Consider the following 25200-nt stretch of genomic DNA (forward strand, 5'->3'; position numbering starts at 1 on the left):
GTTTTAAAGCTGCTTTTCCCTAGCATTCCATGTAAGTGTTTTATCACATTAACTGTATTTTTGTATTTATCAGGTTTCTAGATTCACCTGCTATCATAATGCCTACATGTCAATCAACTCCTGCCTCTTAATGTGGCTACCATATATGAACTTACCCAAAACAAACTTAGAACATATTCTGCCTCATCTAATTTGTCACAAACACACGACAAACAGACATCTCCCCGCTTATGCTTCAAAACACTTTGCTACAATTGCAAGCATTTGAAAGCATTTCTTTCAATAGAAAATGTATGTCTCCAATTTTACAAAGTCTATATAACTACACTGCTATGATCTTAACCACAATAAAATGGGATTTATTATGTAATTAAGAAATAATGCTTACATTTCGACTGTTCCTGTGTTAGAATTACAGCCCCAAACTGTAGTTTTGATTTTCTGAATTACTTAAACCACATACAATCTCTCTCTCTCTCTCTCTCTCTCTCTCTCTCTCTCTCTCTCACTCTCTCTCTCTCTCTCTCTCTCTCTCTCTCACACACACACACAAACACACACACACACACACACACACACATAGGTATAAAAGAGCTCACTTAAAATGGCTTTGGAAATGAAGACACTTACTGGTTCACCTTTATCTCCTTTCCCTGCTACCCCACTGCCCACTCCCGGAAGGCCCTATGGATCAGGAAGTGGGGCGGGGGGCATGTTTCATTACAGCAGATGGCATGGTGAAACAGATTCTTGTAATATCTATGCAATAATCGAATTCACTGTAACTCACCCTTTCTCCAGGGCTTCCTTTATCCCCCTTCTCCCCCTGTCAAAAACGTGAGTGAAAAGGAAAGAGAGCAAGACAAAGAGAAAGAGAGAGAAAGAGAGAAGGTTCAGACTAATAATTAACTTTTCATTTACTGTTGACTAAGCATATAAATTCCAAACTCCAGTTGAAGACTGAAAAAAAAAAAAAACCCCATCTGAACGCATCCAACAGTAAGGTTCCCGGTAAGAAGCTGAGGTGGACCGGATCACCTTTTCTCTCAAGTTATGTGGTCACATGCAAGTTATCAACAAAACATGGAACACACACCCATCTGTTTAGAGTGAGCATGATGCAAACTTTGCAACTGCAATACTATGATTGAATACTATGATACTATGTAATAGTAAGAGTACATGAAGAGGAAGTTTGATCTTGAGCAGGATCTCAGAACCATGCCACAAATTTTTCCCATAAGGAATGTAAATTTAAATGTTACAAAGGAAGAAATTATGTACAGATATAGACTGAGGAGAACTACAATTTTGCTGCTGTGCCATGATTTAGAAGTACTGAAGCCATCCGCTCCAACGGTACACCCATGCAGTTCCCATCTTAGTGAAAGTTACAAATGTGTTACACTTCTATGTAGATTTATGAATCTGACCCATTGTTACTGTCATTTTAAGTCAAGAAGTCTTACTGTAATCTGCCATTACTATGCAACTCATCACTCAATTGAAGATGGGATTGGGCTAAGTAAAACAGCTTGTGATGACCTCTCGAATTGAAAACACACACACATTCAAGTACACAAACACCCAAACACCCCATGGTGAAGAGCTCACCTTTATATATAGTCCAGGTGTGCCTGGTATACCAGGGCGGCCATCTTTCCCTGGCAGGCCCAGTGCTCCCGCCTCTCCCTTTACCCCTTCCGTGCCAGACCTCCCTGGACTGCCCTGTGCAGAGAGAGGCAGCTGCTCAGAACAGCCCAAAACAGGCCTCACTGACATCATTAAGAAGCCACTGATAGCTATTCATGGCTTGTGTGTGTTCTCACCGGTATCCCAGGTATTCCTGGTTCTCCTTTGCGTCCTGGCAAGCCTCCTCCAGTAGCAGATCCAGGCTCACCCTGTCAAAGACACACGTTCCTCAGCAGGAAGACACATGCAGAGCTCCAAGCCTGAGTCTGTGCTCAGTTACCAGCATGCCGCCCCACAGTCTATCCTGCTAAATTAAGGTGATATTCTGGCATTCACAAATAAAGTCTCCCTGGTCTCCAGCTCAGAGGAGTGAAAACACACGCAATGAGAAAGCAGATGTCTTATAAGAATTAACAACCAGCTCAAACAAGTTACCCACATACCTTACTCAGAAGGCAGTGTCAGACCAAAGTAAACGCTGAACAATATAAACCAATATGGTTTCAGTGAAAGTCACTGAAGAGGAAGCTCTTACCCTATCACCTTTCTCTCCTTTTCCTCCAGGAGATCCTGCAACACCATGCTCTCCCTAAAAAACAGATGCACATAATAAAGTATAAAATAGTTCTGTGTGTGTGTGTGTGTGTGTCTGTCTGTGTGTGTGTGTGTGTGTGTGCGTGTGTGTGTGTGTGTGCATGTGTGAGTACTCACTGGGTCTCCCCTGATCCCAGGTAATCCCTGAGGGCCCTATAATGAAGCACGTACATTCAGTAACTACACATAGATGACGAACAACACTGAAGCAATACTGAGTAATAATATGTCAACAAAGTTTATCATCAAGTTACCACTTAATATATACTGCATAAATGTCTGATGTAGCAAACAGTTTGTAAGACTAACTTTGACTGGTTGAATTTTTGCAACCATATCTTAGTATCTTAGACCTCCTTAGTAGTTTACTTACAGGAGGTCCAACTGCACCAGGGGAGCCTGGACGTCCAGGAACTCCTGGACTACCATCCACCCCTGCAAAACCCTGTGCAAAGACAACAATTGATGATGCTGACATAATAGGATTATTAAATGGGTGGATAAACACAAGAATGTGTGTGTATACTGTTGCGTGTAAATTGGCGTGAATTCTGTTGTACGTAAATGAGCATGTATTTTGTTGTGTGTAAGTGGGCGTATATTATGTTGAGTGTAAGAGGGCGCGTATTCTGTTGTGCATAAGTAGGTATGTATTCTGTTGTGTGTAAGTGGGTGTGTATTATGTTGTGTGTAAGTAGGCATGTATTCTGTTGTGCATAAGTAGGCATGTATTCTGTTGTGCATAAGTAGGCATGTATTCTGTTGTGTGTAAGTGGGCATGTATTCTGTTGTGTCTAAGTAGGCATGTATTCTGTTGTGTATAAGTGGGTATGTATTCTATTCTGCGTAAGTGGGCGTGTATTCTATTGTGCATAAGTGGGCGTGTATTCTATTCTGCGTAAGTGGGCGTGTATTCTATTGTGCATAAGTGGGCGTGTATTCTATTCTGCGTAAGTGGGCGTGTATTCTGTTGTGCATAAGTGGGTATGTATTCTGTTGTGTAAGCTAAGGCTGATTTAAGATAGCAGTTTTGTCGCCATATATGCAAGTTGGTATGTAGCAGAGTATCCTTAAGATATAAATGTACTGAGTGTGTGTGTTCTTCTCACCCTTTCTCCTTTTTCTCCTCTTACTCCAACTGTTGGTATCACACTTCTTCCTGGAGGACCAGGAGGTCCCTCAGGCCCTCTTGGGCCCCCATGACCAGGAGTGCCATCACGACCCTGACACACACACACGCACACACACATTTATTTCATATAATAGACCTGTAACTACCTGTTATCTACCTATAAACAGCAGGAACTAAAGAATCAGGTTTAATTAGAATGAACTTACAGGCTCTCCCTTCCTTCCAGGAACCCCATCTCTTCCTCTTTCACCCTAGAAAAACAAAACAACAGCATTCACCAGCATGACACAAAATACACACATATACAAAAATATATAGAACATCAATCTTTCTAAACAATCTTTCTGGTTGCCCTACTCCATGATTGATATTTATTAGTTCACTATGCATGCTGAGTTATGGAGAAGATATTTTATCATGAGGATAAATATAGTTGTCATTTTAAGGTTAATAAACTGCTTTAACAAATAGTCACAGCCATTATTCACTGGCATAAGTTAAATATAGTTCTATTCCTCTTTTTTCTTAGTAGTTTTCTTAGTAGTTCACCTACAAAATCATGTAAGCATACTTCATATACCTCCATGCAGTTTTGACTATCATGACTTTATTTCTGGACAATAAATCTCTATCCAAAATTATAGTAATAGTTCAGTCGCATTGTTATGCACGTATGTGCAGTATATTAACAAAATATACAGATGATTTAAGAGTATAGATTTGTTTACACAATCAGTTAGGGGCTTTTTACCTTTTGCCCTGGTTCTCCCTTTTTGCCCTGCAAGAAAGGAAGAAGTCATTATCACAATAACATATAAAGCACAAAAGCATAACTTTATGGCTTTGTGTGTGTCTGAGTTATTTACTTGTGGACACTGGACAGTGCATTGCTCTGGGCCAGGACCCTAAAGCAAACACACATTAACACAGACAATAAGCTGGAACATCTAGTTCATCATCACTTTGTATAATTTCACACTACACAACTTATCCGGTTTCAGCCATTCACAAATGTAAGAAAATTCCAGAAATGTGAGTGTGAATGTGTGAGAGAGCGAGAAGCTAATATGCGGACAAAAGAAATCTCAGCTGTCCAGGCCTCTAAATAGCCCTGCTGGGCTGGATCCATATGGCACAGATGTGGTGTGTGTCAGACCTGGGCGCCAGTCCCTCTGGCAATGCCACAGAGCAGGTCTGCCAGCTCTGGGTGCAGACTGTAGAGATCTGCTGCACCGCGGCTGTCCAGCAGGTTCTGGGTGCTGCCATCTGTGACAGCCTGACGCAGCTCCTCCAGGTTGGCTTGGCCCATCCCCACGGCCAGCACCGTCACACCTGAGATGGATGCCTCAGGTCAGCTTAACATTACCCCACAAACACCACCACTGGAAGGTTTTAGGATGGGAATAGAAGTTAATGGCAGTGGAAGATCCATGAAAGTGGTGTGTGTGTGTCTGACTGTGTATGTGTGTATTTGTGCATTGATTTCCCTATACAATGCAGTGCATGTATAAGTAATTCACCCGCATTCCTAAGTGCAGCAGCAGGTCGGCTGAGGTCATCAGCTGATTTCTCATCGGCGATGATGACGACGGCTCCTGGCACATGAGGCCTTCGACCTGCACTCACACTCAGCAAAAACTGTCGAGTGAACGACAGTGCCTGACCTAAACATATGGCAACAGAAATCCCAACTACTTAGTCAATACATGCACAAACACATGCAACATTTAATTATTGCAAGTAAAATAAATATAAACATCTTCAAAAAAGAGCTGGACATAATAAGAAATAAGAAAGTTTGACACAAAAGATTTGGCAACAATGTCAAAAGACAAGGAGCACTTTATTACATTTTCAACACAGTACACACACACATTTGTGAATGTACAGACCTATATTGTTTCCGGATCTGTCAGAAAATGGGGTGGACAAAATCTCCCGCAAAAGAGTTTCGCTGTTGCTATGCCGATTGAGGAGGAAGTGCACTCTGGGTTCTGCACTGTAGACCACTACCCCCATCTGGAGTAAGAAAGCATTACACACAGTTCAGAAACACAGCAATTCAGTACAACAGACATATTTTCCAATTTACTCAACTGTCTAGCCAAACCACTTTTTCAATCAGTCATCTACAAATACATACAAACCTACAAAACCATCTCTCATCCAATCACTTTTGTGACATTTTAAAACATATATGCAATGCTACGGTGGTGCACTAAACTCAAGCACTAAATTACACACCCAATTAAACCATAGCCCCCTCTGGCACTGAGCCACTGAGCAGAGATCTGCACATATCTATAAATGGAAAGTATGTCCATTTATAGACCAGAGGGAAGTGGGGGTGTATGACTGCTGCTGCCCATCTGGCCGTCTGGTCTGGGTCGACCCACCTGGGAGTCCCTGGCCCCAATAGCGGTGAGGGATCCTGCAGCGCTGGCGAGCAGAGCTAGCACAGGCTCCTCCAGTGCAACACGATCACGTGAGGCAGGAATCAAGAACACCACATCCAAACGACCGTCCACACACACTGGGAGAGGCAGAACATACCACACAAACGATAACACACATGCACATTGCTAGGGTGTGCTACAATTGAGTGGTCAGAGTGGTCATTAAAATGAACCCTTAACATCTGAATTCTCACAGCAATCTGTTATCTGGAACAAAGGACTATAGGTGGGGGCCTGGCAGAGATGGTGCTTTAGAAAGTTGACAAAACTGATTTTATGAATTTCATAGAATATAATTACAATAGGCTAAACAATAGAACATATGTGCACACTCAACAGGATGTAAGAAGTGACGTAGACATAAACTTGTATACACATGCACTCTATACACTCCTTCATAAACAAAGTAAAAAGGGAGAAGAACAGGCAAAGACGCGAAAAGAAACTGCATAACCTGTGCGCTCCTCCGCCGCAGTCTCTGGCCCTGCCTCACTGTCAAAGACGGGCTGCAGAGTGAAGTGGTAGCGCCGGCCCAGCCTCAGACCCGTCACACGGAAAGAACTGGTGGTGTCAGGAAGAGTCAGCGACTGGGTGGAGCCTGGGTCTGAAACACACCCGCTGCATCACACCCACTCCAACACACCTTTCTTTATGAATATACTGTCATCACATTCATGTGTTTCTCACCTCTCTCTTCCTTCCAGCGCAATATGTATCCTGTGGCTCCTGAGACAGGGATCCAACCCAGAAGCACAGAACTCTGGGTAATGTCTGCCACCCTGAGATCGGTCACAGGTTGCAGTGATCCTGAAGGATTAAGACACGCAGAGAAAAATCAGGTTAAAGTTTGGATCTGAGAGAGAGGACAATACCAATTGAAGCGGCATAAGCCACTTATGAGGAAGCAAACGGGGAGGCAGATTTGTGTTTTTGTTTGTGTGTGTGTGTGTGTGTGTGTGTGTGTGTGTGTATGTGTGTGGTTTTATGCTGTACCGGTGGCCTGTGTGAGAGTGACAGGTTGTCCTTCTCGGCCTCTCATCAGAGAAACCAGACGTATGGTGTAAATCAAGCCAGGACGGAGGCCGTCCAGGGTGAAAGTGCTTGCATGTCCATCGATCAGACGACTTGATTCAGGCTCACCTAAGACAGTCAGGCAGAAATGTTATGTGAATGTTATAGTGTTATATGGAATTCTGTGTAATGTGGAGTTGTGTATTATGTAACATGGGGGAGAACCTTGTGAGGACCTCCAGTAGATTCTGTATCCATCGACACCTCTCACTGCTCTCCAAACAATACGCAGAGAACCTGGGGCTGACTCGACTACACGCACCTCTTGTACTTCTGGTATTGGCGCTGGTGCTGGATATCACACACATAAAAACACACAGACCATTATCATAATCATCATCATTATCACATCATCATCACATCCATACTTACACACTGACATATACAGCATCCAAACCAACAGCAAGCACACCATACACAGACAAACACATTTACTAACTGTCACACAGTGCACATACGCAGACCACTTTGTGCACTCCTCAAACGTACACACTGACCTGTGGTGACTCTGACAGACACTGGAGGCCCCTCTCGGTTCTGGACCAGGGCCATGACTTGAACATCATACTGAGCTCCGACATCTAGCTGCCTCAGATCCACCCATGTCACATTACCACCTACTAGCTGCACCTGCTCCTGTCCACCTGTACACATACGGCCAGAGACACACACATCAAACCATCCACACACACAGGGCCAGAGACACACACATCAAACCACCCATATGCACATGGCCAGAGAAACACACATCAAACCACCAGCACACACACACGCATACATACACACATCAAACCAGCTCCTTCACATGCACCATGGCAGTGGTGCTCATATGACTACATACAAAAATACACTTGTGACTTCATTTATCATTATATGCCAGTTCAGCTTAATTCACATAAGGTACTGGCATGTACTGCAGAAATGTAAACTCAATGAGAACTGGATGAGAACGAGCAGGTGAGGTGCACTACATGAGCAGGTGAGGTACAATACATGTTTTCAGACATTTTCAGACAAAACATATGAGGAGTGGAAACAGAACAAAAAGTACACTGTGTAGAAGGTTACACCCACATAAGCCCTTCATGACAACGGACAAACATACGTAAGCACTTGTTTATTCCAACAGTGTGTACACTTTTGTTATGGGTGGCTCTACAGACTTCTTATAATCCCTTAAAGCATGCATGTGAATGCTCTAACTCACCATCGGTTCTCTTCCACAGCACCCTGTATGCTGTTGCGCCCTGAACTCCCACCCAACTGATCCTGACTACCTCCCCTCGAGGCTCATGCTGCAAATGAGTGACAGGTCCAACCACCACCTCCTCTGACACTGAGACTAGACAAGAGAAAAGTTAGCCTTTTGGCTTGTGTGCAAAACCATTTTTAATCACAGTGTACTACACTAAACCAGTTTTAATCACAGTGTACTACAAATGATCCCCCGTAAACAGCAGGAAACATCAAGAACTATTATCAGGAAACCATCCAATTTAAGTTCATTTCTCTTCACATGCACACTACATGTCAGGTGATGAGGATGTGCTGTTAGATGCTAAGTGAGATGCTACCTGTCTTGGCATTCAGAGTGGCAGCAGGTCCCTGGCGAGAGCCAGCCAGCGCAGAGACAAACACTCTGTAAGAGGAATCCTGCTGCAGCCTGTCAATGGTGTAGGATGTGACATCAGCAGGGATGATCTGAGAGTCCTCCACACCTGAAAACAGACAACAGTAATTATAAAAAAAAAAAAAAAAAAAGATAAACTCCACTAATATCCTAAACGTCATAAAATGCTGAATTTCATTACGATGAATTTCATAATGCTTAACAATAATTTAAGCGTAGCCTTACACCAACTCACACTATTGATCACAGTATTCATTGCAGTATTAATCACAGTATTAACTGCAGTCGCACACTGCCTCCCCAGTAAAAACCACATTGATACATACCATCTCTACGCTGCCAGCTGATTTTGTAGCCTGTTGCTCTGGCTACTGGTTCCCAAGATATTCGAATGCGCTTGGAACTGATGTCAATGATCCGTAAGTCTTTGATGGCTCCTGTGTAGCCACCAGTTCTGGTGGAGATGGTCACCACATCACCAAGTCGGCTACCGCTCACAGCAGCCACACCCACCACGACTGGCTCGTCAGGCTGCAGCCCTTCTATGATGTAGCTATTGATGTCTGCACCAAGCATGCGCATCTGCTCAGCAGCTGACAAACCGAGGGAGAGAGAGAGAATCAGTGAGTCTTAACATATATAGAATGTGAGGTCCTCAAATTAAGCACTATGTATTTCATGCACTTACTGTTTCCTTGTCTCCAAGTGATTCTATATCCTGTCGCATCGCTGACCCCTATCCAAGAAATTCTGATTCGCCGGCTGTTGGCGGTCACTACACGCAAGTTTGTCACCTTGCTCGGAATTTGTGCTGTCAAATGTTTAGTTATGTAAATGGTACATGTAAGCTCATACAATAAATATTCAGTCATGTATTTATCCATCCATGCATCCAAAAACCCATCTAAGGTTAGAAAATTTCTTTACAGTGAGTTAGGTTTCCATGTAATGGGTTGGGCAGTCTACAACAAGTACACAAATTACATAGTAATATGGTATAAGCTAGTTACACAGTAATTTGTTAAGTAATTTTCATGCTTGGATACTCGGGCAAATGACATGAAATATAGCAGCTAACTTGAGGATATCTGGAGATTGTAAACTGACCCACAGATATTATTTATTTGAGTTGACGCATCCTGTAACTTTGCAGATAACTAACTTAAACACAGTCAGAAAGACAGATAAGCAAGCAAACACATGTGCACACACACACACACACACGCACACAAAATAGAAACACAAAAAAACCCCACAAACATGCACACACCTGCTTTGATGTAGATAGTGGCTGGGTCTCCCTGCTTGTTGTTCACCAAAGCAGTCACACTTACAGAGTAAGACACACCGCCTATCAAGTCACTTAGGTCAATGGTTGTCTGGTTTCCAGTAACAACCCTGTTCACATCAATCCCGGCTGAAGACAGATAATAGAATATATTAAAATACAAGGTAAAATATAATATATAAACATAAAGCCAAGTGTCCAAAAGCATCATTATTTAATTATTTCTAAACTAAGCATAACAATAATCATGTTTAACTTCATGAATATGAGCTGATATTAATTTAAGGTCACCACAAATTCAAAAGGACATGCTATTTCCATTTCCACAGTCACTTTCTGTGGAATTTGTGTTATATTAAATGTGATCTTACATTCAGTATTGAGGATGAGGATATTGTACTGGGTTGCCCCAGCGACCCCTGTCCACCCCAGCCGTACAATGTTGCCAAATGACTCCAGCACCTGCAGATTGGAGACTCTACCCACAGGTAGACTCACTAGATACAACATTTACACTGTAAACAACCAGGGCCAATGCACAAATCACACATGCATGCACAAATTGCATGTCCATATATATAAATTGTTGAAATTACATTTCACATTTACCTGACACTTTTATCCAAAGCAACTTACAATTATGACTGAGTACAACTTGAGCAACTGAGGGTTAAGGGCCTTGCTCAGGGGCCCAACAGTGGCAACTTGGCAGTGGTGGGGCTTCAACCAGCAACCTTCCAATTACAAATAAAGTACCTTAACCACTGAGCTACCACTACCACTACATCTGCTTTTTAGAGAACGTTTGCCATCATAATCAACTTTTTGAAAAAGGTTTGTAAAGCAGTGCCTACAAATAATTCATTATAACTGACATCTTTTTAAAGATCACACTGATATCTGGCATATGCCAAGTGTTTAAGCTGAAATTAATATCTTATTCAGCTGCAGCTCAGTAAGTACTATTATTTACCTCCTGATTTAGTAAAAAGGTGCTAGCACCTACACACTGTAAATATAAACAACACTGCAACTAAATGGTTCACATCAACTGACTCTTCTGACCTGTAGATTCAACGCTGTGTATAAGATGTTCATGCCAGCTGGACTCAGTGGAGATGTGTGTGGCCTCCTCTCGCCCATCATAGAGTGTGTACAGGGTTACGATGTAATCAGTGCTTGGCTGCAGACCGCTGATCTCATAGCTTGTTGTAGCTTGAGAAAATGTCTGTTTCTGAGCCCTGTCATCTGTGGTTGAAGGACCAAACAACATTAAGGCCCTGATTTATAGTTGCAATATACCAAAGAGTTCCAATCTATGAATAGCATACCTGTTCATTCATGAACAGAAATAGCCAAGACAAAACAAAAATCACACATACAATAAACCAGAGCAGCATTACATAGTATTTTCTTAGCAACTAGATTAATCACTTCTGACTTTGGAATTTCACAGTTGGCTTAATAGTAGTTTGTTTTTTATGCTTTAATTAGTCACAGACATTGACAAATTTCAAGTTTGCGAGTGGAACAGATGCAGCTTCTGGCAAAGAAGACATGTTGGGCCACATGCACAAGTGTGCATGTGCGTGCAGGACTCACGCTCGCCTTCCTTCCACCACTCCAGACGATAGCCCCTGGCTGCTTGTAGCAGGTTCCAGGTCAGTTTGATCCCGGTGGGACCTGTAGCGGTGGCTTTCAAAACCTGTTGCTCTGAACGCTCTGAGGCATAAGCGCAAATATTTTAACTGTTTTATACACAAAGGAACACACACACATCCATTGAGAGCAGGGTATGGTTCTTGTCAAAGAATCCCTGAGATTACTAATATACCCTGAGTTTACTAATGATTCTGTTCCTTGAATTGCTAGACAGTGAGTCAGCATCCGAGATGAAAACAGGCACTGTAGCGTGTGTTTATATGTGTGTGTGTGTGTGTGTGTGTGTGTGTGTGTGTGTCTGTGTGTGTGTGTGTGTTTGTGTGTGTTTGCCTCTGTACCTATCTTAAAGCGTACTGATGCAGCTGGCCCCTCTGCTTCTCCATTATACAGAGCAATGACTGTAACGATGTATTCTGTGTCTGGCTGCACGTTGACAAGAGTATGGGCCTGACTGTCCCCTCTAAGCTCTATGGTCTCCACATCCCGCCCTGTAGCAGAGAAGGACAGAGAAGCAGAGTAAGACAGAAAATAGAAGGGAGCGAGGGAGAAGACGAAGAAGGAATAATAGTTTTACAGTTTTTAGTTTCCTGAGGTTACGACCAGCTGCAGCACATTAATGTAGAAGCTTTTTTTCACAATAATTCTGACACCATGTTGGCTTCCCCAAATTAATGTTTTTAGAACATTTCTAGCTGCCTTTTAGTCAAAAATAATTTCCATTATTTCTATATGTAATGCGGGGTGGCCCGAGTGCCGCAGGGCGAGGGGCAGGACGCACAGACTCCAACGTTTGGGACGTACATTTATTAACATTTAACATAGAACACTAACGGCAGTCTCAAGAATCACACGCGATGAATACAAACGAGAAACGGTTAACACTAAGTACAGATGATACATCTAACAATAACGAATATAACGTTATTGTTATAACCATTGACAATAACACACCACATTGACATGTTATGTCAACAATGACCAACGACGCTGCACACCCTGACGTGAGTTTAAATACACATAGACAAGCGAGGTGCAGGTGTGTGCAGGCATGGCCACAAACGAAGGTCCTTCCACTGTACGTGGCTGGCCAAACCACGTGCCTCGTGGGAGGCAAGCGTTCCATGACACTATATGACTGTTCAATGATTTTAATGATTTTACTTTGAACCAAGTAAATGGTGTTGTTAGAAATTACATGATTCCACTCTGTACTCTAAGATTCTGCAGTTCTAGCAATTTCTTTGCACTAATATGCAGTTAGACTGCACTCAAAATAGGATGTAAAAAACATTGGATCACCATTACTTCAATAAATTGAATCCATGTAAATCAAGTTAGTAAGGAATCTTAAAAATCAGGTATGCATTTTAATCAAACTGTTACAGTAATTACCTATAACTGGACTAGTTCTTGCATGAAAGCATAAACAAAAGGAACATTTTCATTTGCCTGCCAAGATCTCCAGTTGCTAGTGGATTTGAGTACAGACCTTTGAATGGTCCCCAGACAAGCCTATACCCTCTGGCACCACTGAGTCCTCTCCAGCGCACTTGAATACTGCTGTTTGACACAGTGCTGACAGAGAGCTGTTGCACTCCCTCTAAACGTACTACACATACAAACACACACAAAAATACACAGGTTACTAAATCATGTACACATACATATGGCAGCCATCATAGTCTCTCAGTAACAATGTGGTAGGTTATAGGATCTTAACAGCTTCTTGTATTTCTCTGTCTATATATTTCCTAATTTCATGTGTGCACAAATCATCATTAATGTCACATTAATCAAGAACTAAGCATTAGTAGTTGCGGTGAAAAGCCAGGCTATAGTGTGCTGCATGGGAGCAACCTAAGAGTAACAGCATTGGGTGTAATATGTGGGAAGAGACTGGTCAATAGTACTGGCATATGTGTGCATGAATGATGAATGTGTATGTGAGTGTATACACACTCACATGTGCGGGCAGTAAGCGTAGTAGGTGTAACACTGTTACGAGGAAAGAGTGGGTACAGGCTGATAATATATTCTGTGTCTGCTTCCAAACCATCCAACGTCACTGAAGTGGACTTCGCCCCAAACGTCTGCTCCTGTAGATTAGCAAGATGGCCTGTGGACCAATCACAGACCAGGAGCTAGATGAGAATATTCAGTTTTGTTACCCCACAGCAATCAAATATAAATTCAGAAATACACTCTCTACATTAGACCACAAACCAACAAAAACATACATAAAAAAGACACACAAAACACTAGATAGTCAAATACAGAATAAGAAAAAAACACACTACATTAGAACACACACTAACACTTACACACACATGATGGAAAGCTGTGAACCTATAGCTCATGGGGAAGAACATTTAATAAAGATAGAAAAAGCTCTGAATAGGGTCTTATATGATTATATGATTAAAGCATGACTAAAATTTGAAAGTAAAAACAAACAGGTGAACATTTGATTCTTGCAGCTAAGTGTTTCAGAACATTTCCAGAGACATCATGATCAAAGAGATGCTGGTCCAAGTGGGTGTGGGTTGAAAATCTCACAGGAGCTGTCATGGAAAATAAGGCACATACCCTATACACCTTTCAGAAATGCAAAGTGCTTTTCTGTCCAGAGATGTAAGGAAAGTGATCCACCCTGAATGAAACACCAGCATATTCACAGTTATCTGCATGTCCTGGTGACACGCAGTGGGACGGGTTGAAACATTTTATGCCAGTCTTTTCAGACAGAGACATGCCTAACCCTAACCTGTTAAGATCTGCCAAGTCAAACAGTGCTTACAAAAGCCCCACCCAATATCTCCAACATTCTCTAGCCACGTTATAAAAAGCAAAACACAAGCGCCCTGAATAGTCCACAGAACAACTTCATGGGTACAGACACATCAGTGGAGCTGACTATCCTGATCAATGAAGCAGGGGTTGGAGATATATGGGAGATTTTTGGTTCATATTTATTACATTTGAATGTTAATGATATATAGCAGGGTATGCACATTTTTGAGAAAATGCAATCTAAAAATGATTACAGAAACACCCTTTAGACATACTTTGAATAAAAGAAGAAACTGGAGATTTTTTACATACCTACAGTTGGCTCACAAAAATTTATTTATTTTACATTTTATTTAGAGTATGCATGTAAAATGCAAGGAGACAAACAAAAACATATTTACTATAAAAATGTGAGAATTATGTGAGAATTATTTTAGGTTGACATATTTCTACCAAGGAATCATTTCAACTGATACACTGCCCTCATTAAGCACTAATTAAGCTCCCCGTACACCTAAGTCATTTAGTTATTTAGTAACACCTAAGTCATTTAGAGTCATTTAGTAGCATCCTCTTTGCCTCTATACCCTCTAAGCATCTAGTACCAAAGCAGCAGTGAGGTGCACACCTCCTGCTAGCGAGCAGGTGCTGTGACTGAGGAAATGCATACAAACCTAATACAAAGCTGCTGGCCCCAACAACACTCTGGGTCATGTGAACACATATTCCTGCTCCATCACTTTAAACACTGGAGCCTAGCTTTCAACACTAGAGCCTCACTTTAAACACTAGAGCTCAACTAAGACTGCATCATCAATCCTCACACCAATCACATCATCAAGTTTGATGATGATGCTACAATTGTGAGACTCAAGGCCCACAATTATGAGACTGGTTACAGAGAGGAGGTGAGACAGGTGAGGTGAGTTGGAGTCCTGGTGCAAAGCCAACAATCTCTCTGAATGTTGGTGAGACAAATGTGGTGATTTAATATCTTAGAGTCTCCCCCTCTCAGCAGTACTACAGTGGAATCAGTGAATCACAAACAAACTCTTATGGTCCCTTAACACTTGTTCCATAGTGAAGAAAGCTTCTACAGAAGCATCACAGAAAACATCCTGACTTTCACTGTCACTGTCTGGTAAGGAAGCTGCCTCACCTCAGACAAGAAAGCACTGCAGTGGGAGGTGAAGACTGCCCAGCGCATTACTGAGTCACACACTTATTACTGAGTCGTGAGCGCATACACTGAGAACAGTGTATAAGGAAGACATGCAGCATCAGGGAGGACCTCTAACCCCTCACGTGGACTGATTCTAACCTTTCAGTCTGGACATAGGCTACACAGCATCTGGGCCAAGTCCTCCAAATTTATGCACAGTTATCTATCTGGAAACCGATGTGTGCGTAAGTGTGTCTTCACTAAGATACCAAATTGGAGACGTTTACTGCACAAAGAAAATGTTCTTATTTCTATTTCCTCTTGATTTGCTTATATATCTACTCTAAACAGGTGTGAATGTGTGGACTGGCTGTTAGTGGGATCGTTTCAGTGTGTACTAGCTAGCTGTTCAGGCTTCCTTTAATCACAGCTCCCCAAAAACTGCAGATTAATGATTTACATACAGCCTGTCCTGTATGTAACTATGTATATACAAATAATGATGAATGTTTGGATTTTTTTCTATTAAAGCAACATAATCTTTGAAAATCCCTCACACACTAGACAAAACACCTAAGGCTGAAAACCTTTTCTCCTAGTAAATATACAGCCTCCTGAATCTACACCTTAAACCTATTGGCAGAAAAATCACATTATATTACTCCAACCACGCTGCTCAACATTATTGTCTGTTCTGTTTATCATCCATTTCAAAGTTATTGGTTTGCCTTGTTGAGCCTACACAGTTTACCACCCATCTCTTTCTGTCTCAACGCAATACCTTTTTTTTCTCCTTATTCAACCTGTGGGATCTGCCTCGTAAAAGCACTGCTGCAGGATTAAGGACTATTATTTAGGTGACTGAACTGTGTGTGTGTCTCTGTGTGTGCGCGCGCGCACACGCGTGTGTGTGTGCACATGCATTAGTGTTACCTCTGGGTCCGTATGTTATTCTGTAGCCCTGTAAGGGCCTGGAGGGTGCATCCCATGCCAGAGCCAAGCTGAAGAACCCAGCCTGCACCAGACGCAAGGTTGCCACACCCGGCAGAGACCCTGAGAGGGTGTGGTGATAGGGAGAATGAGAAAAGAACCTTTGTGCTGTGTACGCCAATCTGTCTGGCAGATTTTATTGTTTGTGGATTTTCTTATTTCATGCACGGACATGTGGGTGAAAGCAAATCCTTTTCAAGATTCAGACTATGCACATGTTTGTCTTACTGGTGCGAGTCTTGGCAGACAAGGCCTCTCCCACACTGTTGGGATACTGGGGAATAACTGAGACCAAGTAATCTGTGCTTGAGTGCAGGTCCTTTGCCACATATGTCTGCTGACTGGCTGGCACTGTCTCCTGAGAGTCAACAGGGAAAGGTAGCAGCTGATGAGAACAAGGGCAGCCTTTAAGTAATGTAAAATACACGCATATCTGCAAAATATGTTCATCTTCAGGTCAGTACTCCCAGAAAATGACATGACGTGTACATCTGCAAAGATCTACAAGATCTAAATGCTCATTTATAATTCACCTACCTTTGTTCATCCCTGCCAAAAAATAGATAAATGTACAATCACCAGAAGAATGGAAGAGGGAGAGATTGATGGTTGCTCAGTTCGAGATTAAAGAACATTTGAAGTTGAACTGTGATCCACTCCACATTTCTGAGTCCGTATTAACCACTAATTTTACTTTAACCACAAGGCAACGCCTTGTGCCCAGACATTGCTACAAGCCATTTATGTCTGCAGCTTTATACTGCATATCTGCAATTCCTGCACACACACACACACAAATACACACACACACACGCACACACACACACACACACACACACACACACACACACACACACACACACACACACACACACACACACACACACACACACACACATACACGCACAAACATATTTATATTAACAACAATATAGCTAGCATTGCTACTTTTCTTACCTGGCGCAGTTCTGCTGTGAGTGGCTGACCCAAACCAGAAAGAGGAGTGTACTGAACTACATAGCTAATTACAGGGCCACCAACAGGTATCCACCGAAACCTGAATGAATTAGTGGTCTCATCTGAAAACTCTAAGTTAGATGGCCTACTGAAGTCACCTGAGTACAAAAGAAGACAAAGATAATTGTTTGCATTTGCTTTGATAACCTGTTGCAACTTTGTTATGAGTTATTGAGTGCAAACAGAGTGAGGATACCATCGGCCGAATAGGAGCCTCCAGATGCAGCACATACACGTGGAGACACTAGGGGCAGTAGAGAGCTGAGGCCCCTAAAGTTCCCAGTGAAAGAGGTGAATTCACTATCAGGAGGTGAAGCAATGAGCTTTAACTCATTCTGATCTGCACTCTTTATACCTAAGGTAGAAAGAGACAAAGAGAGACATAATAGAAATTAAAGAATAATAACTAAAATGAAATAATAAATTAATAAAACAATAAAAAGATACCCAGGAAAACTCATCCGAGGTACAGTCCTCACCCACTGCAAATATTCGGACTCCTAGGCTGCGTAGTTTCTGAGCTGGGTCCTGAACATTGTCCTGAGATTTCCCATCTGTGATGAGAATAACAATCTTGGATAGAAGGAAAAAGAAATGTTAAATAATCTTTCTACACACACGAGTTTAATGTTCCATTAAACAAAGATGATAACTGAACCATTAAAGAGCTCACATTGGGCACATCTCTGATGATGCTTGGGCTGAAGAAGTTATCTGCTATGTACTTCAGGCCAGCTCCAGTGCGGGTGTTGCCACCTTTATAGTTGAGGTTTTCTACAGCATTCACCAGCTCTGTACCAGTTGCGTATGTAGTGAAGGTAAACTCCTCCCTGAGAATGGTAACATATTTAAACAAACCCAAAAAGTAACGAAGGAATCCACATACACATTTATAACCACAGAACCTCACTATTTCAATATATTTTTCATTAAGGACAAGTTTAGCACATATTACGGGTAGTACTGCTGTACAAAACATGTTCACCTGGTAAACCAAACTCACATAGCATAACTGTAGTGTAATCATAAATTAACTTGTGACTACAAAATGAATCTCAAAGAACTAACACTTGCACCTTTCAAACACACACACGCACGCACACACACACACACACACACACACACACACACACACACACACACACACACACACACACACACACACACATACACACCTTGCTATGTCACTGTACTGCACAGCTCCAAAGCGGATGCCAGAAGGTCCCACTGCCCTAGCAAAGGGTTTGACAATCCCTGCCATGAAAGTCTTCACCAACACAAAGTTAGCACGCCCAATACTGGATGACCCATCCACCAGGAAAACAATATCCGCTGCACCAACATTATTACATTGGCCTGCATATTGAGAAAGGTAAAAAATATATGAATAAAGAAGTAGACAGACAGACAGACAGGAAAACATGGGGAATATTATCACCCCAATAAAATAAATAATATACATCTTCACAAAGTGGAAAAGATGATCAACTCTGATGAAGAAGTCTGAGAATGAGGGTGAGAGCATAGACGCTCTCCTAAGGTTCCTGGATTTGTGCTTCAGAGCTTCAAAAATCATCACCTTGAGCTGCAGAACTGTGTGGGTGAGACAGCAACACAGCAACCACCAGAATCCAGTGCCACATCTTCAGAACCTACATACAATGCCCACTGTCACACACACACATACCCACACAGGCACATGCATACATACACATACATAAAAATGACATATTCAGTTATTTTAACCAACAAGGAAATATCTGTTAATCCTCTTTACATCTAAACACAGGACCTGAGAGTCATAACTCTCAAGAAATTGGATATTAGGTGCACTGCTCCATTATCACCTGGTTTAAGTGGGAGATATAACTGTGAGTAATTCGTACAGCAATTATATGAAATATTGTATTTTCAGAAAATGGCTTTACAGTGCCCAAGACAGAATCCTGATATACCAAACAGGCTAAGTAGGAGAAACAGACTCTTGCTGAGATGGAAAATGTTCACCAATCTTAACAAAAAATATTTTGTTTTCTAAGTAAGAAGCCAACTGCCTCAGTGCAGAATCCTGCATGCCAATACCACACTTTAGATGATCCAACAGTGTTGAAAACACTACACTTCCCAGAGTCAGTAACTAGGAGTAAATAATTGAATACTTTAAGTAGGGCAAAATCAGTACTATGGTGTAATGTAAAACCTGATTGGAATTTAACTAGAATATAAGGCTGGTTTAATAATGAAAGCTGAGAACTTTTGAAACAAAGACTTTTGAAAGAAAAGGCAGTTTAGAGATTGGTCTAAAATTATTTAAATAATTAATAAAAAAGCATTATACTTAATTTTACTTTAACATTATATCTTGCACAACCATCTCTACATTACTTTCATAACAACATATATACATACAACAGTCTTGATCTGGATAGTGGCACCATGTGTATGCGGTCAGGAAATGGGCTGTACACACTTGGCTTGTACTTTTTTGACAACAGCCTGTTCATCCACAGTTGAATAGTTTCACACACCCACACACACACAGAGACAGACAGAGAGAGAGAGAGAGAGAGAGAGAGAGAGAGAGAGAGAGAGAGAGAGAGAGAGAGAGAGAGAGAGAGAGAGAGAGAGAGAGAGACACATTCACTTCAAAGATATGAGTCAGAGAAATATAATGAGTATCTGCTGTCTGGGGAAAGGGACTCAAACTCTTTGATCTTTGATTTCTTGTATATGGAAGTATGCCTGAAATAATTTCTGTGACTAAATGTCATTAAGGGAAATAAGTATGTAAATAATAAGTAGTAAATAAATAAATGCACATACCCCCATGCACACACACTTTCATCTGACTTTTAACCCTAAAAAATGCCAGTCTGTTGTAAATCCATAATCGTAAATCTCCTCATCTCCTGAGACAATGGAATCTGGTTTTCAAAGTATGTTATTTATTGAACCCAATCCCCATGACACAGACCTATAAATCCTATATCTCACCCTTGCGCTAAGTACATAAAATAGGCATACAAGACAGTGTAACACCACAGTATAAATAAGTTAGCAAATTAAAAATATTTTTTCTCTTATCTGGGATGCATCTATCTCAAAAGAAATCCTTCTTTTCTGGGTTTTACAAATATTGTGTCAACCTGACTTTTTTCAGTAGCATCCAACAGTAAATTACTTAAAAGACTACTAGAGGGAGGAACTCCACCTCTTTATCTCACCAGCTTACACATTTAGAGCAATTCTATAACATGTGGGGTTTTAGCAGGATTTGTTGAATACAACACACCTGGGGTCAATACTGCAGAGAACCACCTGGCTATGGCCCTGGCATGACATGACAGGCACTACTGAGAAGTACATTTGTGCTTGTTTGTGTGTGTGTGTGTGTGTGTGTGTGTGTGTGTGTGTGTGTGTGTGTTTGTGTGTGCTTTATATTTTACAGAGCCAGGTTCAGCCCCTTCCCTCAGCTAGAAACATGTGTGAAATAAAAGAGCATAATTAAAGACTGAGAATGACACCAATGAGGAATTCCAACAGAAAACAAGGCATAGAAAACAACAGTAAGCCTAAGTAATTCTTACCAGAATATGCCGGGACTTTTTAATCAATGTTTTTTTACACAGTTTAAAACAGTTTGCCAGAGACTGCCACTATTACTCCGTTTAACATCTGTTCTAGGTTTGTCATAAAGCTTATGTAACAAATTGTGTGCCTCTAGCTTGAAGAATAAAGGAGTAAATGTAAGAAAATAAATAATGACAGGGGAGATTAAATCTTAAAAAATATAGATAAGATCAGTATAGAAAAGAGGAGATAGACAAGGGTTGCAAATAGAAAAAGCAGGAGGGATGAAAATAAAGCACAGCAGGAGGAATCCAGCAGTAAGACCCACTGGGTTAATAGCCTGACGCGTTATTCAGTTAGGGAAAAAGGTGGAAGGACAAAAGCAAAAAAAGACAGGATGAATGAAAATGCAAGAATCAGTACAATTCATCTTAAGAATTTAAGTTTTGTGCATTCTTGAAAAGGGAAAATAAGATCCGTAAAGGTGTAAGCAAAAAAATGCATATGTCCTGAAAAAGCAAGTAATGAAAAAACAGCAAAAAGACAATAAATAGGAAAGTTAAAACATCCTTTGAAAAATCCACATCATTAAAGATTGCATGCTTTGCAATCCAGCTTTACAACAGATCAACAAAAGAATCTGCATGGCATTGGTGAACAGCCATATGACAATCTTGACATTGAAACCAAACCTGGTCCATGCTATAAACACAGAACAGCGAGTTCAACTGATTGGCCACTGCCTTATCACACCTGACTCTAGGATGGAAAATCTGCAGGAACCGACCCTTGAGAAACCTGGATTGAGTATCAGGGTCATGTGAGGTCCATAAGGAAGTAAATCATAATAATGACAGAAGAAGTCTTTCTAAATATATAAGCATTTAGAAAGCACAGCTATCAGAAATGAAGGAGCAATCAGCAGTAATAATAAGGCAAGTGGACAATGAATGCTTCAGCAAAATATTTAAAATGCAAAAGTTTTTAAATGAGATTATATGATTCAGGTTGTTATGCATGCTGCAGAAAAATAAGTAGAGAGAAAAAAGAGGGCAGAGCACTAGGTCAAGGGAAGAAGTAAAAGGAAATTAAGTCTCACCCACCCACCCACACACACACACACACACACACACGCACGCACATGCAAACGCACACGCGCGCACGCGCACACACACACACACACACACACACACACACACACAAAAGCACAAGCAAGTTCAGACCGGCCAGTTGGAACTGTGCTATGAGAGTTACTAAACATAACTGGGGATATTTATTACTTTACCCATATTTGGTATTATTGTGTTTCATACTGTGTTTATTCTTAATTTAAAATATTAACAAATCAAGTAAATTTAGTGCTTTAACATCTTGGTTTTTATGCCATTAAATAGAGGTCTCTGAATTCAGAGTTCATACTATGAAATTTCAGAACTTGTGGATCATGACTACAACCCCATTTGAGTTCATTTGTGTTCATCCATACCACATATTGAGTCTGTGGCCAAAATAAAAATTCAGCATTAAGGTAAGAAAACTGACAGATAATTGAAATCCCTGAAGATCAGCAGGCCTATATTCATTCATTCACTATTATGTCTAAAAATGCAGGGGGCAGTGTTATAAAATTAGGACTTCAGAAGATAGTATAGAAGATAGACATCCTTACAATATAAGAGATCCTGTTTGTCTGTGTTTTTTGTAGGTTTGATAGTTAGTTATTGAACAGGTACAAATGGGACAGTGCATATTTCAATCATTCAAATGTGTCCCTGTATAGAAAGCTGCTAGTGAATTCTTCTACAGTATCTGACAATGCTGCATAGCTTGTGGCTTGAAGATAGTACTAATCTAATTAAACATCATTGAGTCATTCATACAGTGTGAGTAAAAATAATAACAATCTGAGTCAAAGGCGAGGAATAGATGTAATTATGCTAACAATCTTAATAGCTTAAAATTCAATACTAAAAGAAAAAAAACACAGGTTACATTTTTAAACAACGAAGTTCAGAAAAGGCTTGGGAAGACGGAGACAGGGAAACACATAGTTGTAAAAAAAATACCAAAAGCCACAGCAAAGTTTATTTTGCCCTTAAGAAGCCACGAGTCCAAAACTACCTACGGCTTACTAAGAGACGGAAGGAGCAATTTCCTTCCTTGTACAAGCGGTTCTGGAGTGCACCTTTTGAATGAGTGAGTGAGTAAGTTAGAGACTCGGTGAGAGAATGTCTGCATGAGTAACAAAAGAGAAGAACATTCTGTAACAGACATAAGCAAAACAGACACACAGATCCTGTATGACTGAACACATTCAAAGGAAGGAGAAGAGTCAGAGACAATGATATACAGATGCCCTGCAAACCACACAGTTCAAACAGATGTTGAAAAGGTCAGCCAAGACCACAAAACATCACAGCATCCCCTAAACACTGAAATAAAATGAGACATATTTAAATGACACTACTTTAAATTGTGAATTTTGTATTACCAGCCCTATACTACAATTCAAACAATACTTCTGATCATTTGACTTCAGTAGTGATTGTTATAAATATGTTACAAACACAGGAAAGAGCTATGCACACATACAGTAAAAATCCGTTTCTTCTGAAATGTATGCTCAGCAGGCCTCCAGTGCGACAGATCCACCCAGGCCTGGCCAATCAGAGTGTGAGATACACAAACTGATGAATCACAGAGTTCAGCTAAGGCCATGGTCCTGCCACCTGATTTTGAACAAAAGCTGCAGAGCCTTGGCAAGAGTAAATACAGTACACACTCTGAGCATCCCCTAAAATAAACCACAATAAGTATTCAGTCCTCAGCAAGGGTAAAATGTTTATAATACACCTTTCATAAACTTTTATTTTGCTTTGTATGCTGCCTTTCTCATGACCTTTCAGGCCTTTCACTGAGAGTACTTAATTTCCTTGACTACCAAACATCCATTATCACCTCATCATTTCCTGTTATTCTCTGTCTTTATTTCACCAATTTTACCACCTCATCATTATCTCTTGTAGACTTTGTAGAACTCTGAATCCCTTAATCACCTGGTACATCTGGAACAAAAACAAAAACCAGCCTGCACTGTGCAACCACTACTTATAGCTATCATTATAACAGTGCAAACAATATAAATCAAATGGTCTATAAAATTGGTGAGGATTCCATTAATTAATTAGACTCAATGCAAAGATCACATGCATTTTGAACACACCCTCTTTGGAAAAACTGATGAAGATTAAGAAACTACTGAAGCGTTAAATATATATAATATCTGAAGCATTCTGCACATGGATCCCAAATGGTTGTAATATCTGAAGCATTCCATTTATGGTTCCCAAATTAATCCCATAAATTATTTGTCTTGTTACCACCGACGACACGCTCACATTTCTAGTCGGTTATGTCAACTATCCATCTCTCTTTCATAAACACAGGACATGAGACCGTTTACAAATCACTTACCGGTGATAAGGAGATGCCAATACAGATTCTAGGCGGAAAACGACTCAGCTATCTTCATACATAATCCACAAACTTGGCGTTTAAGAATCTCAGAAAGATGGACTTCAATGTTTTGGAATTGTTCGCAAGAATATCAGCACCTGCCCATCACTATTCAGTGTCAAAAGTTCAGTTTGGAGCACTCACGTGCACGACCAGTTCCGAGGTGAGCCGCGTATAAAGTGATATTTCAGTAGCGCTATTACTCATTCCAATTACAGCTGAAGCTCCAGCGCTGTAGTCCAGACTTGTTTAGATGCCTGCAGCTAAGACTTCCCTTTCACATTCCGGTTTCCCCCCAACCCTTTTTTTCATTGAGGATCACTTTTCTGTGGCTGACAAAGTAGAGACCAAATCCAGGAGCGTGCTTGCGTACTTTTCAGCCAATCAGTTTTTGAGTAATCAGTAATTTTCTGCGTGTACCGGCCTCATTCTGGCAATATTTCGCGATCCTTAACGAAATGACTGGTACTATATCTAGTAGTCTATGTTTAATGTTACTATCTTATATTTACCAGTGTAATTTTCTAGTCACTATCTCAGCATCCACCTTGAGTTTATAGCTTAATTTGCCTAAAATAAAAAGGCAAATAATGTAAAGGATGAACAGTGTAGATCAGTGAATGTAATTCC

At 40.9% G+C, this 25200-nt stretch overlaps 1 protein-coding gene across 4 annotated transcripts in view; it reads right to left on the minus strand.

Moving 5' to 3' along the window:
• col7a1 (collagen, type VII, alpha 1) overlaps window positions 1–24805 on the minus strand; it is a 59967-nt gene extending 35162 nt beyond the window's left edge. For all 4 annotated transcript variants that reach the window (XM_081717952.1, XM_081717949.1, XM_081717950.1 and 1 more), the window contains exons 1-40: window positions 24529–24805; window positions 19064–19152; window positions 18660–18840; window positions 18158–18314; window positions 17964–18057; window positions 17681–17839; window positions 17425–17582; window positions 16696–16825; window positions 16411–16530; window positions 13489–13641; window positions 13015–13134; window positions 11864–12013; window positions 11466–11585; window positions 10929–11111; window positions 10235–10360; window positions 9846–9992; window positions 9264–9386; window positions 8902–9168; window positions 8520–8663; window positions 8153–8287; window positions 7443–7589; window positions 7111–7236; window positions 6868–7014; window positions 6562–6681; window positions 6329–6478; window positions 5815–5951; window positions 5311–5437; window positions 4939–5082; window positions 4575–4750; window positions 4285–4323; window positions 4170–4196; window positions 3625–3669; window positions 3396–3509; window positions 2660–2731; window positions 2404–2439; window positions 2228–2281; window positions 1830–1901; window positions 1615–1728; window positions 791–826; window positions 631–684 (exon numbers count right to left, since the gene is read on the minus strand). In XM_081717952.1, coding sequence (XP_081574078.1) covers window positions 631–684; window positions 791–826; window positions 1615–1728; window positions 1830–1901; window positions 2228–2281; window positions 2404–2439; window positions 2660–2731; window positions 3396–3509; window positions 3625–3669; window positions 4170–4196; window positions 4285–4323; window positions 4575–4750; window positions 4939–5082; window positions 5311–5437; window positions 5815–5951; window positions 6329–6478; window positions 6562–6681; window positions 6868–7014; window positions 7111–7236; window positions 7443–7589; window positions 8153–8287; window positions 8520–8663; window positions 8902–9168; window positions 9264–9386; window positions 9846–9992; window positions 10235–10360; window positions 10929–11111; window positions 11466–11585; window positions 11864–12013; window positions 13015–13134; window positions 13489–13641; window positions 16411–16530; window positions 16696–16825; window positions 17425–17582; window positions 17681–17839; window positions 17964–18057; window positions 18158–18314; window positions 18660–18840; window positions 19064–19127 — 4668 coding nt within the window. In that variant the 5' untranslated portion in view covers window positions 19128–19152; window positions 24529–24805. The remainder of the gene's footprint in view (window positions 1–630; window positions 685–790; window positions 827–1614; window positions 1729–1829; window positions 1902–2227; window positions 2282–2403; window positions 2440–2659; window positions 2732–3395; window positions 3510–3624; window positions 3670–4169; window positions 4197–4284; window positions 4324–4574; window positions 4751–4938; window positions 5083–5310; window positions 5438–5814; window positions 5952–6328; window positions 6479–6561; window positions 6682–6867; window positions 7015–7110; window positions 7237–7442; window positions 7590–8152; window positions 8288–8519; window positions 8664–8901; window positions 9169–9263; window positions 9387–9845; window positions 9993–10234; window positions 10361–10928; window positions 11112–11465; window positions 11586–11863; window positions 12014–13014; window positions 13135–13488; window positions 13642–16410; window positions 16531–16695; window positions 16826–17424; window positions 17583–17680; window positions 17840–17963; window positions 18058–18157; window positions 18315–18659; window positions 18841–19063; window positions 19153–24528) is intronic.
• Window positions 24806–25200: the final 395 nt, after the last annotated feature.

Source organism: Electrophorus electricus, chromosome 7, assembly GCF_041902795.1.
Source record: "Electrophorus electricus isolate QZ-2024a chromosome 7, ASM4190279v1, whole genome shotgun sequence".
NCBI lineage: Eukaryota > Metazoa > Chordata > Actinopteri > Gymnotiformes > Gymnotidae > Electrophorus > Electrophorus electricus.